This window comes from Adelges cooleyi, unplaced genomic scaffold (genome assembly GCF_023614345.1).
Source record: "Adelges cooleyi isolate 19-005CV unplaced genomic scaffold, UGA_ACOO_1.1 ACOO_flye_CR_arks_rails_tigmint_CR_PRNA_9, whole genome shotgun sequence".
NCBI lineage: Eukaryota > Metazoa > Arthropoda > Insecta > Hemiptera > Adelgidae > Adelges > Adelges cooleyi.
In genome coordinates, this window is record NW_026096579.1 from 13,551,324 (window position 1) to 13,570,497 (window position 19,174).

Here is a 19,174-nt window from a genome sequence, read left to right on the forward strand (position 1 = left end):
TAGTCTATTATAATATACATCTGTGATTATCAGTGAAAAATAATAAAATCCACGATTTATCCACGAGGAGCGCTAGCAGTATCTTACTTTTTCATATTTTTACATAAGAACTATTGTACATAGCACGATTAAAGATAATATTATCTTTAACTGATTATTGCGAGGTATAGGCAAACGTGAAACCGTTTATACTACATCCGTGGTTATGCTTAATCATTGAAGTGATGAGAACCAAAAGGGTACAAGTAACATTTTTTCGTAAATTTTAAACTAATAAAAGGAACTTCAAAAATATTATGAACATTTTTTTAATAACAACCTATATCCATCTGTGTTTGTTTTACAATAATTGTTTATACATTTTTGAGAGAGATACCCAAAAATAGTGGACATGCCTGTAACCCTCAGAATACATAGGTTAGTACAACTTATTTTCGTTTTGCTCTCCTGTAAAATTTTTATAAAAATCACTTATACTCGCCACTTCATTTACGATTATTTAATATAAATATAAAGGCATCCTTTACATATGGTTCAATTAGTCCATGTTAAAGTATATATATTTAAGTCACGGGTGCGACGATTTCAAATAAGCGCGGCATAAAAAAAGGGGACGTTGGCTACACTGCTAGCCCCCAAATTCTCTACTATTTCGACTGACCGAAGTGCACCGAATGCCGATTGGTCGGTGGCCAGTGGCGTCAGAGCAATTGTGTGGCACGAAGGCTCGTCGTCACCGCGTTGCCGACTCCACCGCTCCCGTACATACCGCATACACATACCGCTCACCGCGCAATGGCGTCCGACAATGGTGACTTTGACACGGATCTCGCCGCGGCACCTGCAAAACGCATGAGGTATTCGTTTGCCGACGAAATCGCCCAAAATTCACAATTTCAAACTTACGGCCATCGGTTCACAGGGTTTTCGTCTGGCGATTCTTACGGTAAGTGTTTAAAAGCGCGCTAATCCCGGCGAGCAGCGGCCGACGCTTACAGCGTCAAACATGGCGGATTTCCCGTTGAGCGTTTCGTTTGCGGCGGGCGGACATTTTGATGGGCGCGCTCCCCACCCCTCCCATCCATCACCTCCTCACCCGGCCCGGTCCGTATTGGTCGCGGTTGACATCGATGATGTCATCGGGTTCACTTTCCTTTCCACGACCGGCGGCTTTCCAAGCCCGGCTTGCTCAAAATAACATCCCATACCTCCTACAATGTCATGCCGTGCATGTATTTGTATTAATTTAAACTTGTTATTGTTTACGCGCCCGTCTACTGATAGCGTACTTCGTTCCTTATCACTCGATGTTTTTTCTCGGAATAATTTAAACATTTTAGATCATTTTTAAGACATTATTATTTAATTACATTTCGCCAGTTGATCGTGCTTGCGATCCGCTGATATTTTTTTTTAAATAAATGTCCCATTTTTAATTATTACTTAACTCCCTAAACACCCTCGAAGTCCGTAAAAATAGCATTTTGATTTTCTGGTATATGCCTAGGTATCTTTATTCTTAGTTTATGAAATATGTAATATTAAAAATATTTAGAAATTGTAGATGTTATTTTGGTACGAAGTTCTCTATCCAGAATTTAATTAACAATTACTTTTTACCTGCATACAAAATTTAAAAAAAAGGACTTTTACGAAAATGTTTAACAATATGATATTATTAATTTATAAGATTTTATCAACCAAAGTAAAGTAAGGATAAAAAAAAGTCCAACTATTTATTTTAATTTTTCTAATACTGTTATTTTACTATGTGACCCCAAAATACAGTTTTTGCTAAATTAATGTTAACAACTTGCAAAAGAGTTTTGAATTACAATTAGTCACCTTTTCCAGTTTGTTTTATTACACAATGCATAATTCAAGATATTGAGCCTCGCTAAATAAGTTGGAACAGGGGTCTTAAAACATTTAGGTTACTTCATGTTAAAAAAAAACCTAATGTATAATAATTATACGTTTTTCTTTAGATGTTTTTTTTGTCCTGATACATGGTTCTAACATATCTAAATTATTACTAATCGATGGGGGTTTTACTTTTTATGTTTAGCAACCATATTGTTTATTTTTATTTACAACTTGTAATTTAACCATTATTTTCCTCTAGATAAAATTATAACGCGGAGATATTTACAACATTAAATGTGTGGCATATATAGTAATCTTCTGTCTTAGGTATGGTTTATTAGATATCTGTTCATTATTTATTATTATATTATAGTTTCATCTATTTAAATAATGTGTAATCCACCATAATTGTCAAAAATATTCATGAGTGAAAAAAAATGAATGTCAAATTAACAACATGTAAGTTTCTGAATATTATTATAGTTTTAGAAATTATAAATAATATTTACCATTTGTAATCTTTGAAGACGCATTCATTATTTTTTATTTTGATAATATTAATATTCATTAGTTCATTCATTGATTTTAAGTTGGAAAAGTATTTTAGGTACAAATTTGCCATACTTAACAAATGTTTTTCAGTAAAATTTCTTTTAAAATATACATTTTTTATTATTTATACATTTTATTTTTATTACGATTCACAATTTTTTGTATTTCAATTTCAGCCAACAATTTATCATATAAATCAATTGACTCGTTATCATCAGATTACCATCAACCGACTTCACCAACAACACCTTTGGTCATGTCTTCGAGTCTACCAGAATCTCCTGAAAATTCAAGGTAAGTCTATGTAACCTTTTTAAACATAATATTGTTACTACCTATTTCAACATACAATATATTCCTTTATTATTAGGTTTTAATACATGTGTTTGATTTTTCATAGTTTATTTGATGAAAACTCCGATAATAAGGAAGAAGTAGAGGATGATGATACTTCTTCTACTTCCAGTTCTGATTCCAGTACACATTCAGATAACGCAGACTCTGAGAAAGGAGCTCCAGGTACTTAACATAAACCAACATATTCATTATCAAATGACATAATAATCCCTCAATTTTATTTTACTTATCATATTATTTATTTTAGGTTCAATGAGCTGGGTACAGAGACAAATAATGAACGGAATAAATCCTAGACGATTGTTGCACCAAGTATTTGGAGCTACTGTTCCATCACAGCTAGAGGATATAACACTATGGAGGGTACAATTGATTAATTTAGAAATAAAAATAACATTTATTTATGTTATGGTTATTTTTTAGATAATTTTGAGTATGACTGATGATTGTCCAATACGAAATCGATTGCGCAGTGTCAGCACACTAGACGATGTTATTAGGCTTTTAAAAACAAGCACACGTATAATGGTCCTCACGGGAGCAGGGGTAAATCTATATAAACTTTTAATGAGCTAAATAATTTTATATTGGTATTAAATATAAATACTGGTATAATAGTTTAGAATTTAAATTATTGCGTAGGTACTATAGTTGTACCTGAAATTAGTAGAATTATTTTTAACTTTTGTTATTAAAGGTTTCAGTGTCCTGTGGAATACCCGATTTTCGCAGCCACAATGGTGTTTATGCTAGATTAGCTACTGAATTCCCCGATTTACCTGATCCACAGTCTATGTTTTGTATTGATTACTTTCGAAAGGATCCTAGACCCTTTTTCAAATTTGCCAGAGAAATATATCCTGGACAATTTAAACCATCGCCATCTCACCAGTATGTTTTTTTTCTACTGATAATGATTATTATAACAATTGCATATTAAATTGTTTAATGTATTTATGTATTTTTTATTTAGATTTATTAGAGCTTTAGAAAAAAAAGGACGACTTCTACGTAATTACACACAAAACATTGATACCTTAGAACAAGTTGTCGGTATTGAAAAAGTAATAGAGTGTCATGGTATGTCACTATTTTATAAAGCAATGTTTTTATAGGTCTATTATTTTGCTTCCTCAATGAGGATGCTATGGTTCTTGACATTTTTTTTTTCGAATATCAGAATGAGAGTAAGACTATAATATGTATTGTAATAAAAAATAAACAACTTGTCATTTTGTCCGTGGATGGGTGTGAGTGTGTGCAATGCCTATGTACTTCTAAAGCGACTATGTTGTTTCAAATTTTTACCCAACATTTAACGAAAAATAAAATAAAAAGACATTATTATTTAATTAGCTTTGCATTGATGCTTTGAAGTACACATATGTGAAATACTTATATTTTTTTCTTTTATTATAATAAAACTTTGAAAACTAGGCCATTAGTATGCATTATATTATATTATTATTTATTATATCATATTTCTTTGTACAATGAATCGTTCTTAGAAAAATTTTCTTTCAGTATACTCAGTCTTTTTGTCATTACAAAAGATGTATGTTACTTATATAATAAATATATGCTAGGATATTATAAAATTAATGTGTATAATATTCAATAATGATAATATTTTTTATGTATGTTATGGTTAGGTTCATTTGCCACTGCGTCTTGTACCCAATGCGGTCACAAAGTTTCAGCTGATATAATCAAACCAGATGTGTTTGAGCAAAGAATTCCTAGATGTCCAATATGTGTGGATGGCAATGGAATAATGAAGCCAGATATTGTATTTTTTGGTGAAGGTTTACCTGATAGCTTCCATAAAGCAATAGAAGAAGACAAAAACAATTGTGATTTATTAATAGTGATAGGGTCATCATTAAAAGTACGACCTGTTGCTCGTATTCCCAGTAAGTTATTTTAGGTGTTAGTATAGAATATTTAAAGAAGTTCATTTTAAAAAAAAATAATTATTTTTTATAGGTATGTTGAGTAAACGTGTGCCGCAGATTTTAATTAATCGTGAAAGACTTCCACACATGAATTTTGATGTTGAACTTCTTGGTGACAGTGATGTTATTGTTGATCACTTGTGTCGCATGTAAGTAATCAACGACAACATATTTTTCAGTGATGCTAATTTTCATTTAAATATTTATCAATAGGCTGGGTTCAGATTGGTCCGATATTTATTGGTGTAAAGAACAACAATCCGAAACAAAAAGTCTTAATTTACCTACTTTATCACCTAAGTAAGCTTTGTAATATATTTATTATTTTTTATCACATTGTGTTTTTGAATATGTGACTCATAGCAACCATGATTTATTGTCCTCTTTAGGCCTAATCCAGCTACAGTAGAAATTGTTGAGAATGAAATGTCCACCGACTCAACTCGTGATAGTGCCAATAGCATGTCACCGCCACTTAGTGATGACAGATATGCAGCCAGCTCATCTACAGGCGAACAACGCCATTTGTCGACAGACTCGACTAGGGATAGCGGTATTGATCCAGACGATCCACAAAAAACTAGTCTAGCTGCTTATCTACCACGTAATATAATAGGATCAGAAGTCTTTTTATTTTAGAATGACCACAATTAACAACATAATTATTGTTTTTAGCAAATACATATTACATGTTGAAGAAACGAAGGTATATGTTTTCTGGTGCCGAAGTAGATCAAGATGTAAATGACATGGATGACGACAGCGAAACAGAATCTGATTCTAGCGACAAGTCTGAAACACTACTAAATTAATTAAATCCATATTTATACATTTTTTGTAGAAAAAATGCTTATAAATAGCTCAATTGTTACTTATCACAATTTATCGATATTGATTTTGCTTTCTTGCAATAGTGTACACTTCGGGATTTGATCTATAAAGTGATAAAACTAATTTCCTTATATTTTGTATTCCTTACAATGTTTTCTCTATCCTTTTTTTTATTTCTTTTATATTATTATTTTTATAACAACTTAGAATTCTCTTCTTTTTTTTTTATCCGAGATTTCTATTTAAAAAAAAATATACATATAAATATGTTTATATAGTACTTTCTTTTTTTTACATAAATCTAACATTTGTATGGATGTATAAATAAATAATAATTGTGTCTAATTTTAGTGAATATGGAAGAAATAACCATAAATTATTTATTGTAAAAGATTTCTTTTAATATATACCGAAGTTCTTAGGGTAAGTCATATATATATATATAGACTTTTTTGTTGTATCTTTGTAAATTATAATTAAATTTAACATGCTTGCAAATTATATTTAAATTCATAGACATCAAAACTTCAAATATATATATATATATACAGGAGTTTTTTGATTCTGAATCAAATGTTATAAGTATTAAGTAAGTGTTAAAAAAAATTGCTGTTGTATTGTGTTTTAAAATTAATAATTTAAATGTTTTATTAAAACAGTCAATTTTTTAATGATAATATAACTTGTTTTATTTTTTATACCTTAGGTAGAATTATAATATAGTACCAATGCTTTTATGAAATATATTTTTTTGTAGCCAATCTAGCAAGCACTATTGTTTATTATGATGTCATTGTCACTGCTATCATTTTCTATTGATTATTCACTGAAGGTCAATTCATTTTATCTATACATTGTAAAAAAAAAACTTTCCTCCTACTCATCAAATTTTAACTGTCGTTTCAATGTGCTTAATTATTTGTATGAAGAGTAATGACAAATTAATTTTGTAAAAACAAAAGAGTTAATTTTAATGGTGTATTAAATTTCTGATTAAAAATACAAATATCACTCAAATGGTTGTGCTAAAAAATATAAACAAATTGTACATAGATTGTTATGATAAGAAAAGTTGCCTATGGGCTATAGAAATGCAATATGTTATGAAAAATATAAGATTTATTTTTAAGTTAGTTCTATAACTTATATTATAATAAAGTTAGTAAAATTAATTTTAAATTTTATAAATAATATAAAACCTAAGTTTAATTAGTAAACATTGATAGGAAAACCTTTTTGTTCAAAACTAATATAATATATACTATTATCTAACTGTATACTTTGTTGTTTATTATTTACTAATAAGTAGTAATAGAAACTAGGTTTACTGTGTAAATAAGTAAAACTATTTGAATATATACATAGATAATTTAGGTAATCAATTAGAAAATGTTTAAAAACAAGAATGTACTAACTAAATAATTATTTTTTATAATAGGTATTTTAAATTATTTATTAATACAATTTGATGTTATTCTTATTCCATTTGCATAATGCATTCAATTTATATTAGGCACGGTATGAAATATCATTTATTTAAAAAAATAAAAATCAACTTTAGTTCTATTTGTAATTAAATATGATTTTTTTTCCAAATGTTCTTTCACTAGCATATTTTAATTGACGAATGTAAGGACAAAGTGACTGTTTTACAGCAAAGCATTTAAACGTTTTCCTAAACATTTTTTTACAGAGTCAATTTTTTTTATAAAATACAGGGAAAAAAGTATATTTTAAACAAATACAACAAGGAAACAAGCTAAAAAGAAAATCAATTACAACTAATGCCCTTTATTCCATAAGGAGGTATACGTATAGGACAATTATATATAGGTAAATACATCCTTAAGAAATAAACGACAATTTTAAATGTTAATATTTGTTACCACATATTAAAGTATTAAACACTTACATGACTACTTAATAAGTGTTTTATAGTCATTTAATAATTAATAAGACCAAAATTATGGATGTTTTTAATTACCTTGTTATATAATAAAAATAATTGAGTAAAAGGGACTATTAATTAAAATAAATGTATTACTATACCAACAAAGTACTTACCTATCAATTAAACTATTTTTTCCGACTTTTGCTCCACTACCTTTTTGTTTGTACGTATACGTTGTACACTAATAATTTGTTTCTCCAGAGTTCAGAATGTAATATTTATTACAAAAATTGAAAAGAGTACCTATATTGGGTATAACAATATAATTTATGTTATGATTTATTGTAATAAAAATATAATAATACCTCAGTCATTAAGTCTATAATTTATTGGTGTGATAAAAATATCGGTATAAGTTCTCATAATATCGATTAAATATTTAAATCCCTAAAATATAATTTAGAAACTTGTGTGATGCGTTAAAATCGTGAATTATTATATAAAATTATTGCTAAAAAAATTCTTACAACTTTCTGTCTTTTGAAGGTATTAATTATTGGTTTTTTTAAATATTAATTTTGAAACGAACGTTGGTTTTTACTTTTGTTCTCAAACAATACCCACAATATGCATACAAAATTAACAAAAAAATGGTTGATTTGATTACCAGGCGTCTTAGTGTGAGGTTATTAAATAGGTAGGTAGGTTACTAATATTTTTGTGTACTGACACTATTTAGTATTTTTAACCTAATCCACTTAATTCTAGACCCACATTTTCATAGAAGCGTAAAATAAAAATAAAATAAGTTGCCAGTCCCCTGATTATGCGCTATTGTACTAATATACGACTGATAACTATTATTTAAGGAATTTTGCAACTTTTAAGGAAGCATTAAAAATTATTATACATGTATTAGTCGATGTTTAACATATTTTGGATAATTGTGAATAATCTGAGCTGATTGTTTCCAGTTATTATTATGTACCTTTTACATACTTATAACTTATAAGGTATACCTGATTCATAATTGCAACCGCATAGAACTTATGCGTCCATCAGGTACGCATCTTACACCATTTTTTGGGGGGAAGGGTGTTAAGCTTTTGATATTTTTTTCTGTTTACACCACTGTTGAAATATAGTTACGCAATTTTCCTCAGTTGCGATGTGAATTGTAAATTATCATAATTATCGTAATTATATTTCATGCATATATTACCAAAATATAACATGTATAATTAAATTTAAATAAAATTACGCAAACGGTTATGAGAAAATTTGTTCTTAAAAAAAAGACCGGGCCAAACCTCCGGTTTTACCAATTATTTTTGTGCTAAAGTCATAACACAACACGGAGTAATTTATGATATTGTTTTTTACCTTAGTAAAACTATACGTGAAAATGCTTAGTGGTGGAAAAATCCATTGAAAATATATACCGTAAGAGTATTAAATTTATCTTAGAGTGTTGTAGGGTAATTAACATCTCTAAATAATTGTATTTTGCCTAGAGCCATTTTAGTTTATGTTTAACTTTTAGGTTTACAGTAAGTAAAAAATACCATTTTATTTATGGTGGTGGTGGTGGAAAAGTAATGATGTTTATGGTCTATGCTAATAGTATATGTGACACGTATTCGTAGACCGTTAGAAATTAAAATTCTTAAAAAAAATATGTAGGGGGGTCAACTCCCCCCTAGCTTCTCTGCAAGTTAAAAAAATGTATAACCAATATACCAAATTTGTAAGACCTATTGCAAAATCATAGACGGTCGCCCTCTGAATTTTTACCTTTTTTTTTTTTAACCAATTAAACTAACCTGGGAGGGAACTGTTTACGCACTACTTCCTCCCTCTGAATTTTTACATGCCCTTGCTTAGATATGTAATTTTTAAAGGATATTGCTTATATAACCCAACTAACTGGTATGTTTTCAAATTTGTTCACTTAGTTGTACAACCTACACCCTACTATGCTTTTGATAACTGATGTCTGAAAGTGAAATTATTATGATATTAAGGATACGCATTTTCACACAGTTTGGTATTAAATACATAACCAATAATCAAAGTCCAGAGGAGGACTGAGGAGATTAACAGACTTTGGGGAAAACATTTCAGGTTTAACGAATCGAGACAGTACATTACAGTGCAATGCGCAAATTAAACAAACTCGCTAAAATTCTGTCACTCACGCTATTGTCAAAATAATGTATTCATACTTTGTCATACTATGCTTATATCGTGCACAGTCTTTAAGAAACTATTAATGTGTGAATTGTGTGTAAGGAAATTATAACTAGGTCGGATCGAAAAGATTATAAGACGACATTTTTTTGTACGCAGATCGAAATTGGAAGCGTTGTCATAAATGTAAACAATATATAAAAACAATGATAAGTTCCAAGAAATAGGCTTATATGTGGGAGTGCTAACTCAACATTTTATAATTAATTAGGACTTATGTGATCGTTTTAAAAAGAACAGTGGTAAAAAAACTACGGTTGCATTTTTTAAAAATTAATTTATATTTAACACAATTGCATCTTATATAATATATTGTATAATCTACTATTTTATCGTTAAGCCGAAAGAACTATATTATTTTAATCTATACTCCGGAATCCGTAATTTAATTCCTATTTATAGTTAATTATTTTTAATTATAAATTATAGCGGTTGTTTCTTCGATTTAACTCGTTAACTGTTATTATACTACAAGCTTTTAAAGAGTTACGTTTATTATTTACAACCATCTTGGTGAGTGCTAGCTGCTTAAAAATTCCAGTCTTAAAAATATTTCAAGGTTGTAATTAATGTGACGGTTTGTCATATTTTTCAGGTCGTTCGACTAATTATTTGTTTAACGTTCGATAAGGGGAGAGGCATGGTTAGGTTGAATTTTAGCTATTTTATCGATTAAACATCGGTTAAAAAAATAGTTTATCTTTGTTAAATATGTCTAAATGACGCGTGTTTTTGGAAAAATATTTGAATTTTGATGTTAGAAAACTAGTACGTTTTTTACCTAAAATATGTGTTTAACAATAACATCAACATCAAGATGAAATATCAACTTCTACACATTTCTTCCTTGACGACTGACGATTTTACGCTGGGTAATTAATAAGTAAGTTGATTATAAAAGAACAAACTAACCATTTAATAATGTTATATAGATAAAAAATAGTCAGTAATCGGGTAAAAAATAATAGTTATGATAAAAATAACCAAATTACTGAGCACGAAAATTGAACTGAAATATTAGTATTGCCTGTTGGTTAATTACTATATTTACCTACCTAGTCAATGCAATGTCAATCAATAACGTTAAATTAAATAAATAACTAATATATTTACATATAATCAAACTACTGGATGTTAATTTTTAAAAATATCTATTACATATTAAGATAAGTAAATAACTATTAGCTATCGCTATCGCAAATATTATTACCATATAATATATAATGAAAAATGTGACAATTTATGTTATCTTTTGTACATACAAATACAACAATATGACGTATTTAAAATATATACCTGCTATAACCAATATTATGATCTAAAAACTTAAAACAACATTAACGAATCTACATTATGTAAAAAAAAATCCTACATATTATATTACAGATAACCATATTTTTAACGACTAATAGTTCGCTGATAACATTTTTAAAAAAACGTACTTCCAAAAAATAAGTTATTCTACGGGTAATATTTTTAAATCACAAGACGATAAATGTTAATAAGGTACTAAAAATGTTTTTTGCAACGTTGTTACAGTTTTTTAATTAAAAATACTATTAAATATAAATAAAATTATTAAATAGTACCTATAATTTTTCACACAAAAATAATAGTTAAAATTAAAAAAAACAAGGTTAAAGTGAGTCACTAAAAAAAGTGCAGGAAAACTAGGAATGGTATAATTGTAATAAATATATGCTTTATTAAAATTTAATTTAGAACAAATTAGTTCCTTTTTTAAATTAATTTTTCTAATTAAAGTTTAGTATAATAAAAATAAGTATTAATAAAATTACTGCCAAGATTATTTTAGAACTAAAACATGCTTTATAAATCGTTGCTGTTCGTTTGTATAATATTATTTAGTATAATAGATTTCGAGCTGTAAGCGATTGCAGTTATACCGGCGTGAATACACTTGTTCAAGTAAATTTAAACGGTTTATAAAAAAAAAAAGAGTTTTATGTAATCTGAAATTTATTACTGGTGATCTGCTACTGTAATATTTAGTACTCTAAATGGTCTGATGGTTCGGTCAAGTGAACGTGGATATCTTGTCTTACATCCCCCATTCACCCTTTTGGGACGTCGAGAAATGCGTCTTACGTCAAACGTTAAACCCTTTTTAATTTAATTTTAAGTCGAACCTCATAGGTATCTGCATATATGTATATATATATATATATAATGTATGTATTGTTTTTCTACAGGTCCCACGTAATTTCAGTGTCAAATCAATAACACCGGGTTTGCAGCGGTGGCGGAAAGGAGGAACTTACCACCCATATATGTTCTGAGCATGCTCAGTGGACGAGCTTACGGTGTCATTCTATAAACGTCAGCCGGACGCGACCATCGACCATAACAAACATCCCATCAGCCGTTTGACTAAACACACTGTGCACTCGAGTCATTTGGAATGGACTAAAGTTATGGACTGACCATACAATCAACCATCCAAGTCGAAATGTTGAGGTATGAATATATATATATATCGGTAAGACGACCGAAGTGTTTAATAATTATTCTATTGTCATTCTCGTTTTAGAATTATGTTCGTCACCACAGCCGTAATGTTGACGGTATCATATTTAGTGGCCGCCGATGTCAGCACAGAAAACAAAGACTCTACTTCTTTTCAATTTAAACACCACAACAACAAAGAAATGTTTGAGACCCTGATGGATGTGCATGAAAAATGTCCCGCTATAACCACTGTGTACAGGCTGTCAGAAAATTCAGTCGAAGGCCGCCCCTTGATAGTCATCGTCTTCTCAGTACATCCCAAGATACACAAGCCACGTATGATGTTTTATATTATATTGATCGGTACAGATAAATATCTTCTTAGCTTCACATAGAAGCTATTAGTTAACACTAAACTTCAAAATTAATGTAATAAATTAAATCAGAACAAGAAATCGTGATATTAATCATACTTTCATCTGAACCTTGGGTCCAACCTCATATTTTGTAACTTTTAGAAAAGAAAGATGTAAAATTTGATTTTTATTAAGGGCCTATGCTTTTTAATATTATACGGATTTTCTTAACAACATTTTTTTTTATTAATCTTTATTTTTTAATAAATTCGCTTTATAATAATTATATTAGTCATTAAATTAGGATATACTACCAATAAATGTCACTACAGAAGAATTTTCCTTGAGGAAATTGCGAGACCGGTCAGAAAAAAATCACCAAATAATAAAAGTTGGAGAAATTCTTAATTTTGACATTTAAAAGGAATATGGCATATATCAAACTCTATTAAATTTTCTTATAGAGTCTATAGTATGCAGACGAGGTACGAGTTAAAACACGACGGTATGAACTAAAAAAAAGTATGAAATAAAATTATTAAAACCAATTAACAATGACAATTTTTTTGAAATATTAACATAAAAATGTTAGTATTTTAGGAGAGATGAAACATATTATAATAATTTGGACATATGTGACTATAGAATACTAACTCATTGACTACAAAACTGATCATTTTAGGTTCAAAGAACAGACATGTTTTGCAAAGCATGTGTCATTTTGTTATATAGTATATATTTTTAAGTAAATTTTCTAAAATTAACACTAGGAGTTGTAAAAAAAATTCTGTAGGCCAATCGAAAAAAACATGAGGCCGTTTTGAGATAAATCTTATATATTATATTGTGTACCTATTGGACATTAAATTATTGCAAACTGATGTGTATGTGTGTGTATTCCAGTGGATCCAGAATTCAAGTACATAGCCAACATGCACGGTAACGAGGTACTGGGCAGGGAGTTGCTGTTGAAGTTGGCTGATTATTTATGTGAAGAGTACAAGGCAGGTAACGCGGAAATCGTCAAGTTGATCACTAATACCAGAATACATCTGATGCCGTCCATGAACCCTGACGGATGGCAGAAATCTACCGACGACGTATGCCATTTTCATTTGATAATGATTTAAACATGTATTTATATATGTATATATTGTGTGTACAGGGAGGAAGCAATTACCTAGTGGGTAGAAATAACGCGGCGGGCATAGACTTAAACAGAAATTTCCCAGATCTGGACCGTATCGTTTTTGACAACGAAGCCTACGACAAAAATATCAACAACCATTTGGTGCATATGGTGGACCATCTATCGTTTCCGGTAAATCAACTTAACTCAATATTTTAATGCACCTTTAAGGCTTCTAAATCTTTAGGTTCTGCCTAAAAAAAATAACAGATATTATGGTTTTCATATGAACTCAATGCCTTAAACGCACGTACGAGTACATGTATAATGATGAGCTAATAACGGTATCGAAACTCGAATATATTATAATGTAATGTGTTTTTTTAACGTGCCCGCATATAGATACAACCCGAGACCAAGGCTGTAATGCAGTTAATTATGACAGTACCATTTGTGGCGTCAGCCAATCTTCATGGAGGCGATTTGGTCGCCAATTATCCATACGACGCTAGCCGGTATGGAAACGTGCAGGGTGAATATGCCAAGAGTCCGGATGATGACACGTTCAAGTATGTTTGGTGGTGTCGATGATTTTTCACATATTGCATCAGCAGAAAATATTATTATAGTCATCAAACTTGAACATATTTTGTAGGTGGTTAGCTATGTCGTATGCTACACACCATGCAGACATGGCTAATCCGAATAGAGTGCCATGCAGAGGCGGAGACACAAACTTTGGAAAAGAAGGCGGCATTACCAACGGTGCTAAGTGGTACAGTGTAAGAGGAGGTAAGACATAATAATTACAACGATCTTGTTTATAGGTGTAAGGCTAAAACTTAAAAGTTATTTTTTAGGATAGAAAAATTACAATTTTAGAACATGAGCTATTTATAAGTATAATATTCTTCAATTATCACCTACTCCCTCGAAGGATCATCGGCGGATATCTATACATAATTTTAGGAGAGAGAGAAACTAAAAAAAAAATTAGATCCACAGACCACAATACTATCATATTGCTAATATTTATAGTAGAGAATTACTTATACTAATAGGTGCAATAACTAAAATTATAATGGTGGCTATTCAAATATTTTAGCGGGCTAAGCTAATCTTAGATAATCTTCCCAATATTTCCTTCTATACACTGTGTAGGACAAAAATAAAACCTAATAATAGATGACAGATATCCAGATATATTAAACTATATATATTGTTTTAGTTATAATAGTTGTCAGAAATATTAAAAATAAAATACATTTAGATGCGTTTTACCAAAACATAATATTATGCTGCTATTGATAAAAAAAAACTATTAATTCCACGCATGATTTATATTTTATATGTATACTTTATACAGTATAATATGGCGTGTTTACGAGAGGATATGGGGATATGTCCACCTGTTTTCTAATTTAGGACAATCTAAATTGTTTTCAAAAAACTGAAGCTGGTTGGGATACTGTGTTGATGGGTGGAGGTGAGGGAATAAAGTCTCCTCGGGTCTATGAAATATTTACCAATGCATATCCCTATTGACAAAATCTTAAATATGCCACTGAGTGCATTAACCTAATTTGATTTGTTTGCATTTTTACTTTTAAGGTATGCAAGATTTTAACTACTTGTCTTCCAATGATTTTGAAATAACCCTGGAGTTGGGCTGTGACAAATATACGAGCGAGGACGCACTAGAACACGAATGGGAAAAGAATAAGAATGCACTCATCAATCTTATTTGGCAGGTATGTTAAACATAAGAACAATAATATATGCGGTGTACTTTCAAACGAGTGAGCCGTGACATATTTCTCTTGCTGACAAATTTTCATGTAATTTAATTTCCTGCGATTACGAATGAGTAGTAAAAATTATTTTACTATAATAATATTACGGTGACACGGTTTTGTTTTATGAAAATCTGTTAATTATACATCTTGATTTCATTTTATTTTAGAGTCATATAGGCGTTAAAGGTCAAGTTTATAATGAGTACACTGGGAAGCCATTGGCAGATGCGTTCATCAAAGTGGTAAATATAACCAATGGCGAAGAGATGCCCATTTTCCACGACGTTACATCAGGTAATTTTTATTCTGCTTTTCTAGTGTTAAAAAAAACAAATACACTGTGCAGTTAATTAGTTTTAAAATTGTCTAGTGTCCATTTTTGCGCAAGAGTCTTTTGACTTTTGTATTATGCATAACATATGTAAAGGAAAATAAAAATTAATTTCGAGGACTCTCAACATTCAGATGTTAGAATTACAGTAAAATGACTATAGTGAGTTTTCTTTTCCATAAAAACAAAAAAAAACAAAATGTTTGTATTCGCAAAAGCATTTATGTAATAAACCTACCTACACTATAACTACAGTAACCAACTACTGAACGATTTAGCTAGTGTAAGTAGTTAAGGGTTAAAGTGTGCGTTTCTAGCTTACTATTTCAAGTCGTGCATAATGCGTTAGCCATCGACTAATAGTGTTTCTGATTTATTCAGTATAACTTTGTTTCAATTTGAAACACTAACAATAAATGGCACACTCATTTTACCGAACATTTGAAATGTTAATAAGATGAAATTAGTAACATTTACACATATTAACCCTAACGAATTAAGTCAAGGACCTAGACATAGAAGAAGGGGTGAGTTAATGTCATTCTTAAGATGTTTGGTTGCCCAGAAATGAATATAACAACACTTCGACTGCGTCATTCTTATTAACAAATAACAATAAAACAAAAGTAAATAATAACAATAATCAACGGTTTATGAAATGCAATTAAAATATGATTTGTGGTTACTAAGTAGTGTTAAATTAATATATGGAAATGTTTTACCCAACTAACTAGCAATAGTTACGAGTTGAGTAAATCGCATGTACCAATGGACGCCTCTCTTGATTTTACAATACATAAACGTTAAAAAAATATAAAATTTTAGAAAGGGATCATGTCCACAAATCCAAAAACGGCCGTCATATATTTAGCAAAATTGCTCATATAAATTTTTGGAAAACGAGATAATTTTTTTTTAAAGGTATTAGTACAGTTTTGCCTAGCCAATGTTTTGGTTTTATATGGACATGTTCCCTTCTGCAATAATTAGTAATTCATATATTACCTATACCGTTGGTAAATAATTTATTTACAATCAATGATTATACAAACAAATTTGAAATTAAAAATCTAACTTTTGTAGTACACGACGGGGACTATTATAGACTGCTGACAGACGGTGAATACCGGATCATAGCTTCCATGCAAGGATACTTTCCTAAAACAGAGGTGGTTGTGGTGAAGAATGAATACCACGGCGAAGCAAAAATCTTGAACTTCGGTTTAAAACCAGGTAAGTTCTAACAAGTATTATAATACGTTTAAACCAATTAGGACCTAAAAATTATTTATATAGGGTGATCAACTTTAATGTAAAATATTAATTTTCCCGGAAAATGTTTACAAATTTATAGTTTTGAAAAATAGTTATATTTATGTAATTCTACAATATTATATAATGATCAAATATTTCTTTTTTTTAGTATTTTCCAGAGATCTATCGACTTTTGAAACGTACATATAGTTAATATACTTATTACTTTAAAAATTATTTGCTGAACATTTTGACTTGTCGATAATCAGTTTTAAATAATTATTTTTAAAGTTATTAAAGTTTAAAATTTAGAACGGAAGGTGAAGTGCGGTAGAGTAACGAGCGCAGGAAAAAATAATACTACACTCTAGCTTTCCTCCCGTCCTCAATTCTAAACTTTAAAAGTGGTTATTATCCAAAAATGGTTATCGACCAGTCAAAATTTTCAGCAAATCATTCTTAATGCAAAACGATAATTAAATACATACTATACCATACAAATTTCGAAAGTTGGTAGAGCTCTGGAAAACACTGAAGAATGTAATTATTTGATTGTTGTATAATATTGTTCCGTAACATAAATACCTAAATAAAATTTCAAAAAGAAAAACCATAAAATTGTAAATATTTTCCGAGAAAATGAGTGACTTACGTCAAATTGATCAATAATTAATTAGTTGAATGTTGGTTTAATCAATAATGTTATTTATTATTTTACAGATGTTGGTGTACAATGGTACCACTAGAAAAAACTTAAAGCAAACTAATGGTTGTATAAATAGTAAAGTAATTAATATTTAAACTTTTACCCAAAAAAAAATATTATTTATCTATGTGTACACGACAGACTGACAGACGATCAGTTTGTCGTTAGTTCTAAAGATGACAACATTGTTGCCAAAATACGTATACGCTTAGAGTGTATTATTTTTATTGTTAATGGTTTAAATATTAATTTCTTTACTATAAATGGTACCACGTTTAGAAAGTTATGTTTGAAACGGAAAATAAAGACATTTAAACTACACTACTTAATTAATTGCATGCCCAAACTAATTCCGTAGCAAAACAAAAAAATTAACAACGATCTGGACAAGATAAATACAAAAACATGTGCAACTGTCGAGATATCATAAATTTACAATGTTATACCTAGGATAGTTTTAAAGTTTACTTTATACATGTATCTTGTAATTGAATTCTGTAGACTTCGGTAAAAGAGAAATATAATATATGATTACATCGATTAGAAATGATTATTATTCATTAGTTTATACAAAGAAAAAAATACATATTATTTATATAATAGAACACTTAAATTTTAATAGGTTATAACATATAATATATTTCTTCAGCTGATACTTGATAAGCTATATTTTGTTGTGTAATATATACCAATGTAATTTAAATATACAGAAATTACGTTAATTTAACATAAACTAGATATTTTAAAAGCCTACATATGATACTTACTTATTCTTCTTGCTTATATCCTACAAATAGACCTAAAGTAGTAGAGTATACAAATTTCAAAATTATCATTTGTGATTCATATTTCATAAAAATTAATCATTTGCTGTGTTGAATTAGTAGCAGAGGCGGATTGACTAAACGGGAAAATGAGAGCGACTTACAAGAGGTTTCCCTCCGCACACATTATTTTATACTTTACACAAAACGTTTCCCTATTTATTATTTTTATGTATGTTTATTATGTTTTTTGAAAATTAAATTATAAAATAAAATGTATTTTTTCGAACCTTAAAAAATGTAATCAATATAAAAATAAATATAATAAGTGTCAATCATATATTAATAAATACAGACATACATTTTCCTGAATAATATGTTAAATAATAATTCACTGTAGGTGTTGTTTTTTATTCTGTTATTCTTTGTCTTTTTATTTTTGTTTTTTTTTTTATCAGAGAAATATTTAAAATTATTATTTATTAGTAGGTAAAATTAGTTGGGCTCTTGTGTACATTCTCATGTGTTGAGTAGTGAACACTGTAAAGTATATGTAAATATAAAGAAAGCCTACCAAAAAAGGACCTACCGGGATTTGACCGGTATCCTGGGTAACTTATCTGCCTATGGTTAGTTGCAATATTAAATAGAACCAGTTAGATGTGTG

General features: G+C 29.3%; 2 protein-coding genes across 3 annotated transcripts; both read left to right on the forward strand.

The window, feature by feature from the left end:
* Positions 1-681: 681 nt before the first annotated feature.
* Positions 682-5,995, forward strand: LOC126846142 (NAD-dependent protein deacetylase sirtuin-1-like). Of its 2 annotated transcripts, XM_050585340.1 has the most exons (13): positions 824-946; positions 2,126-2,193; positions 2,595-2,712; positions 2,819-2,937; positions 3,023-3,138; positions 3,199-3,321; positions 3,473-3,666; positions 3,749-3,855; positions 4,428-4,688; positions 4,762-4,879; positions 4,944-5,030; positions 5,120-5,334; positions 5,406-5,995. In XM_050585340.1, the coding sequence occupies exons 3-13, from the start codon at positions 2,675-2,677 to the stop codon at positions 5,540-5,542; spliced, it is 1,515 nt and encodes a 504-aa protein (XP_050441297.1). In that variant the 5' UTR covers positions 824-946; positions 2,126-2,193; positions 2,595-2,674; the 3' UTR covers positions 5,543-5,995. The 2 variants fall into 2 exon arrangements, with proteins under 2 accessions (XP_050441298.1, XP_050441297.1); XM_050585341.1 differs by lacking the exon at positions 2,126-2,193 and having other exon boundaries at positions 682-946.
* Positions 5,996-12,026: 6,031 nt separating this feature from the next.
* Positions 12,027-18,062, forward strand: LOC126846143 (carboxypeptidase E-like). The gene is made up of 10 exons (XM_050585342.1): positions 12,027-12,180; positions 12,254-12,507; positions 13,431-13,627; positions 13,693-13,848; positions 14,059-14,225; positions 14,312-14,448; positions 15,268-15,407; positions 15,620-15,746; positions 16,867-17,016; positions 17,758-18,062. The coding sequence occupies exons 1-10, from the start codon at positions 12,173-12,175 to the stop codon at positions 17,781-17,783; spliced, it is 1,362 nt and encodes a 453-aa protein (XP_050441299.1). The 5' UTR covers positions 12,027-12,172; the 3' UTR covers positions 17,784-18,062.
* The last annotated feature ends 1,112 nt before the right edge of the window (positions 18,063-19,174 follow it).